Genomic DNA, 6,952 nt, shown 5'->3' with positions numbered 1-6,952 from the left:
AGGTAAATATGGGAGCTACTCAAGCATATTTGAGGCCTGACAAACTGTCAATGACAAACTTACAGACAAAGATTTTTTTTTTTTATTGAACTTATTGTAGGGGCGTAGTGGCAGTTAAATAGAAACAATTACTATATTAATATATGTAATTATTTAAATAGATTTTTTCAAAGAAATAAAAATAGATTAAAGGTTAAAATCATTAAGTATTAACAAAATTTATATAATCTTATTCTCCTTGTTATTTATTATTATTATTTTTTTTGTAAACACCATTGACCACACCAACATGAGCGTTTTTGTTGGGTTGGTTTCATTTTGCAAAATTGACTGGGCTGGACCCATTGACCAAGACCAAGAAAGCCAGCCGTTCTGCCTGACAAGACCAATCACGGGAAAAAAAAATGAAAATTCCTTCGAATTGAAAAAAACGACATCGTATCATCCCACGAAAATTAACCCCAAATCCCGCAACATCTCTGATCTCTCTCCCACCCAACAACAACCAGATCTGAGATCCCAATTTCCTACGATGGCACTTTCGTCCGAATCTAACTAACTCTTAAATTCCTCACACCCCTCCTTGCATTTTTAACACTAGATCGCCTTCACAACAATTCTCCCGCGGACTTAACCCCACCGGCCAAAATGGCGAAAATACCCTTACTCCTCCCACTCTCCGTCCTCCTCCTCTCTCTCCTCTCCCTCTCCACCGCCGAGATCAAATCCCTAACAATCACGGCCGACTCCCGCCCGATGATCCTCTTTGAAAAATTCGGATTCACTCACACCGGCCACGTCAACATCTCCGTCAGCTCCGTCTCAGTCGCCTCCTCCTCCGCTGCTCCTAACCCTAACCCTTCCCGCCTTGGCTTCTTCCTCCTCTCCGAAGAATCCCTCCTCCAAGTCCTCGTCGAGATCCAACAAAACCCTAACTTCTGTGTCCTCGATTCTCATTACATTCTCCGTCTGTTCAACTTCCGCGAGCTCTCCCCGCCGCCGCACTCTCGCTTCGAACAATCATACCCGGTCACCGCTCCCAATGAGTACTCCCTCTTCTTCGCCAATTGCGTGCCCGAGACTCAGGTCTCCATGAACGTCAAGACCGAAGTCTACAATTTAGACCGGGATGGTTCGCGGGATTACCTCTCCGCCGGTCTGACTCAGTTACCTTCGTTGTTTTTCTTCTTCTCGGTTTTGTACATCGGCTTTTTCGGAATCTGGATCTACATTTGCTTGACGAATAAGCGATCCGTTCATCGGATTCATTTGGTGATGGGGATTTTGCTCATAATGAAAGCTTTGAACTTGATTTGCGCAGCCGAGGATAAGCATTACGTGAAAGTCACGGGGACGCCGCACGGATGGGACGTTTTGTTTTACATATTCCAGTTTATTCGTGTCGTTTTGCTCTTCACGGTGATCGTTTTGATCGGGACGGGGTGGTCGTTTTTAAAGCCGTTTTTGCAAGAGAGGGAGAAGAAGGTGTTGATGATTGTGATTCCGTTACAGGTTCTGGCCAACGTAGCATCAGTTGTGATTGGTGAAACTGGGCCGTTTATTAAGGATTGGGTGACTTGGAATCAGGTGTTTTTGTTGGTGGATATTATCTGCTGTTGTGCGATTATTTTCCCGATCGTGTGGTCGATTCGGTCTTTGAGAGAGACGTCAAAGACTGACGGGAAGGCGGCGAGGAATTTGGCCAAGCTGACTTTGTTCAGGCAGTTTTACATTGTTGTGATTGGTTACTTGTACTTCACGCGAATTGTGGTGTTTGCGCTTAAGACCATCGCTGCTTATAAGTACCAGTGGGTGAGCAATGCAGCTGAAGAGCTGGCGAGTTTGGCATTTTATATTGTGATTTTCTATATGTTTAGGCCTCTGGAGACCAATGAGTATTTTGTTCTTGATGAGGAGGAAGAGGAGGCTGCGGAGCAGGCTCTCAGGGATGAAGAGTTTGAGCTTTGAATTTGGCAAACTGTGACTATACTTTGCAAGGGTGACAGCTGATAGCATTAGGTCTGCTGTTGATGCCCCGTGATTTTTCTTTTTGGGTATTTACTTTTTTATGTTATAATCACTCTTATCTTTAATATAGTGTCTGTACTCTTTTAATGGAATTTTTTTGTGGCATGAAGGTGATAAAGAATTCTTGATAGTAGAGTTAGTGCTAATGTACTTGTTTATGCATGTAATTTGTCTTTTCAGATTTTGTGGCTATTCATTAAATCCATACCAATTCTGATCACAGAAATAGTCTTGGCTTTCTGCTGGTTGTTCCTTGAGAAGGTTGATTACATGCCCAAACAAAATTTTTGTTGTTAATTGCTGTTGAGTTGGAAAAGTAAGCATGCAGTATTATTATTTGTTAGTTCAAACGTTATGCAGATTTTATTCTTGTTAGTTAGTTTGGAGGATAAAGTGTGTTATATTATTTTACATCTGATGTAGTGGTAGTTTATGATAATAAAAATTGGCAAAGAGCTGTTAGTGATAATGGATTGAAATGAAATAGGCGTTAAAAACTAAATGGTTACTTGGCAATGAGAGCATATCGGAATTGACAAGCATGCATTTGCACAAGTGTGTGATTTCTTATGCTTGAAATTGAATGGGTCAAATTTAATATCTGCAAGTCATGGAGTAGAAGTTGTCTTTCTTTCCTTCCCTTCCATCCCCTTCACCATTAAGTTAATATCTTAATTGTCATCAAAGCTACCGCTCTGTTTAAACAACATTTTCACCTAATAAGTATTATTTGATATAACTGATCTTTTTACATCTCTTTTTGAATAGTCTTCTTTGAAGTTCTTCTACACACATTTTTGTTGGCTAACTGAAGAAAAGCTTTGTGCTGTAACTTAATATATATGGAGTGAAAATGTGGGTACAAAGATATTTAATTTATCATTTGCATTACTTTTACCACCTTGTTGACCTGTATCACTTGACTATTTGGGGGAGATGGGAATGGTACTTTGTTTGTTATTAGGTTAGCCTACTAGTAGGGCATGTCCACACACATTGTTTTCTTCATGATGTGCAATTCTCATACCAGTAAGCTGTGATCTTTTTTTATATATGATAACATTAAGTTTGGTCTTTAAATGTGTGTATATTTGGGGAAATGAATTACTCTAGAAAAAGGAAGGCCTAGTTGCAAATTTGGAATACAATTGCGATATTGAGCTTGAAATTTTGTTTTATTGAGATTTTAATCTGGAAGTGAGGTTTACTTATGTTAATAATCTGACTTGAAGCTTCATTAGTTGTTTTGACCATGAGAATCTCACCTCACTATTTGTTACTTTGTCTGGCTAGAGATTCCAATGAGTATTCTCCTCCCAAAATAATTATCTTGATTGTAATTACATGTCCTTCAAATTTAGGGGGTGTATCATGTGTCACTGTTTAGCTCAAGTGTGACAAACATCTTGCTGATGCGAGAAATAAATTCTTCTTAAAACCGTAAGTGTAAAGGGGGCTCTGTTGGTTAGTTGAGGTTTTGGCTGTCGGAACATTAACTACTTCCCAATGGGTCTCAGTTGTGTGTTATCAAGGTCCTGTTGCCAATTGCTTATTGGATTTACCTTAAAACTACATTTTGCCTCTACTGAAGGTTCTCCCTGTTTACCTGGCACTGAGCTAGCTTGTACATTAAGTTGCAAGTTTGCTATTTGATATATGAGGAAGCCATGCCTGATACATCCTTTTATAACTTCTATATCTTTTGCAGAGCTCCTTTGCTTCGAGTATCTTCATATTTTTTGAAACTAGGCCACCATTTCATTTTAGCCAGAGGGTGATTCACTTACTTTTTGAAGGTTTTCTTTCTAGTGGTTATTCGCATCTGGAATTGTTATTCCTAGTTAGGCTCTTGGAGGCCTTGCAATCTATATAGGGATGCGAGGGGCTCCTGATTTTCGACTGTCTTTGGATAGTGATGCCTATACATTGGTCAGGTGCGCTTAGGGGGTAAGTCTAATTCTTTTACCCAACTCTGGGGCCATTATCCGTTTTTTGCTATTTTGACACCTAGAATATACAGGACCTGTTTGGGATATTCCCCTAGAATTGGCCTGGGGGGCAGCTGCGCGGTGGCAGCGCAGCTGCCCCAAACGGATCTATAAATTTGAAGACTATTTCAATTTGGTATTGTGTCAAATGTTATACAAGGAGTTTAGCTGAGCTGAAAGGTATCTATGCTGATTTAAATAATCATTTAATTTGTTTGATCTCTATTTCTTCTTTGCATGTGATGCATGAATTCTGTTTCTTTTGTTTTCCAATTAAATGAGTTTTTGGCAAAGTTAGGGGCACCCTCGCGCTGATGTGGTTAAATTTGTTGTTTCCGTTGGAATCATGAACGATGGTGCCGTTTTTCATGTTCATTAATCAGAAGAAACTGCATCATGAGTTTCAATGTCTAAAATATCACCATAGATGTCTATTTTAGCGCCGGTCTTTGCAGATTTTCATTTTGATACCGGATGGAGCCGGCAGTGCATCTTGTGAGACCTGTCATAACTCAATTTTTAACCTTTCATATCCATGTATGTTTGGAATCACATCAGTACTGTGTTTGCCTCTCATCCAAAATTTCTGTTGTTTTTTCCCTTTCTCGAATTTTAATTTGATGGTACATGAGTATTGTAGGATTAACTTCCATTGTCTCGAAATCCTGCCAAATTGCTCAACGCCTAGGATTGGGAGATATTTGAATGCTCAAAATTGGAGCTAACAAAATTTGACACGATTTGATTTTCCGATATGAATAAATGGATAGAAATCATTAAATTTGACACAATTATTAAATAAATCGGGTCTGAATTGATGCAATTTTTTTTTTTTGGTCGGGTTAGAGTTAAAGTTTTTGACTTATTTATTCAATTAATGACATGATTATATGTTTTATTTGAAATGAATTTGTAGGTTCTTGCTGTCAACAATTCAAATATTGGACATGATTTTTTTTTTTTAAATGATGAATATATATATATATATATATAGTGTTTCATTTACAAAATTGTATATACATTTAAAATTTTAATAGTGTAAATATAATATTGTGAGGCGTGTGTGTAGGAGGTTGTTCCACCATGTGCATCCCCGCGAGAAATGCTATTCCAATTTGGGAGTCTCATATTGGAACAGCACTATATATGTGTGTGTGTAAAGTGCAAAGTTTAATGTAAATTTTATTAAATATTTAGATATTAAGTAAATTATAAGATAATTTATGTATTTTTCATATAAATTATTTTGATATAATTATTAAATAGATTATATTTGGATCAGTTTAAATTTGACACGATATCAACATGACCCAGTAATTTATTTTGCCAGCTCTATTGAAAACTAATGCAATCGTGCATAAGTGAGAGTTTATTCAGTAAAATTGAGTATCAGCGATCCTTCTAGGCCCATTTTTCCCGTCAAGTGGAATCAAACACTAGCGAGTGAAGGCTGATTTGGTACGTAATAACCATCTTTCATTCTTCAAACGCAAAATACTATGCAATCAATCGGCTTATAAATGACATGTTTCTTGATAATTATTTTGCTAATAAACATGATATAAAATTATTTGAACATAAAATATTAATAAAAATAAACAAATAAGACGTCATAAATGCGATATAAATAAATAAATAAATTCTAAGTATTAAACAAAAAAAAAGAATATTGTTATAAATGGTCAAAATATTTTTCTCAGTCTGATTATAGGTAAATTTTGCGAAAATTGGGATTTTTAATCCTTTGATTTTAGGACTACATTTGAATTTAGTTCAGTCCATCAGTTCTACTTAATTTAATCCAAGTACGCATGCCAAAATGAGATAAATATTTTGTCCTAAAATTTAGTCTATTCCTACACTTACTCCAGTTTCCAAAGATAGCCCTACGTTTAATTATTAATTTTGTACAAGCCTCTATTTTCTTTTTTTTTTTATTAAAGGGGGTTTATCAGAATGAGCCAGATAAGAAAAAGATGGGGTTGAGTAACCCCAAACATGTCTTGCGAAATAATAGAATAAATACCCACAGGTGGGCTAGAGAATAAATGTAAACCATAAGGAACTGAATGAGCCATATTAGCCATGAAATCTACAGTTGAATTCGCTTCACGAAAGATGTGAGTGATAGAAATTTGCCAGTTTCTTCTTAATAAATCTCAGATAGCAACAACTAAAGCATAGAAAGCATTAGGCAAATCCACCTACTTAGAGATCATTTAAGTAACACAAAGGCTGTCCACTTCCACCAAAAGACGTTTTATGCCAGCATTCTAGGCAAGGGTTAAGCCTTGATACAGACCCCAAAGCTCAACCATAGTCACTGAACTTTCCCCAATTTTCATACAAAAACTGGAGACCCAGTGGCCAACATAGTTTCGAATAACACCACCAGCTCCTGCATCCCCTCTATTTTTACAAGAGCCATCCATGTTCAATTTGCACCATGGTCATCGACACAACTTAAAAGTAAATTTTAACTCCCAAGTATAAGAGTGTCTTGTTGTATTATAACTCGGTGAGTCCGAGGTCGATCCACAGAGAAAAGATTTAATTAGTTTATTTTATTTTATCTAAAAAATTGAAATTAAAACTTGAATATAAACAACTTAATTTAAATGAAACTATGGAATTGAACTAGTTAGGGTTATGGATAAACTCTTAGAAATAAATAAAACTTAATAAATTCTTTTTGCCAATTTGTTTTAGATTTATCACCCAAAAGATTAATTATACAAATTATTATTATTTTCCCTTTAATTTTATGATGGATTAAGTATTTATTGTGCCAAAATTTAATTTGTCTTCAATAAGTCAAAATACCATTTCACCATGCCTTATATTAAGATCTTAAGAATTTATTGTGCCAAATTCATTTGTTTGTCTACAATAAATCAAATTTTCAAAATATAAAACATGTATAAAATTAAATAGAA

General features: G+C 36.2%; 1 protein-coding gene across 1 annotated transcript; it reads left to right on the top strand.

Annotated features, from left to right (window-relative positions):
• The first annotated feature begins 423 nt into the window (after positions 1-423).
• LOC102612480 (protein CANDIDATE G-PROTEIN COUPLED RECEPTOR 7-like) lies at positions 424-2,174 on the top strand. Its single transcript, XM_006480651.4, has one exon. It carries the CDS (start codon positions 649-651, stop codon positions 1,966-1,968), a length of 1,320 nt encoding a protein of 439 aa, XP_006480714.1. The 5' UTR covers positions 424-648; the 3' UTR covers positions 1,969-2,174.
• Positions 2,175-6,952: the final 4,778 nt, after the last annotated feature.

This window comes from Citrus sinensis, chromosome 6, assembly GCF_022201045.2.
Source record: "Citrus sinensis cultivar Valencia sweet orange chromosome 6, DVS_A1.0, whole genome shotgun sequence".
NCBI classification, from domain to species: Eukaryota; Viridiplantae; Streptophyta; class Magnoliopsida; order Sapindales; family Rutaceae; genus Citrus; species Citrus sinensis.
The sequence above is the reverse complement of the archived record's forward strand: the minus strand, read 5'-3'. Positions and strand labels throughout refer to the sequence as shown.

Bases quoted from the DNA above. Each gene is read 5' to 3' on its own strand.
- LOC102612480 (XM_006480651.4), top strand. From the start codon at position 649: ATGGCGAAAATACCCTTACTCCTCCCACTCTCCGTCCTCCTCCTCTCT.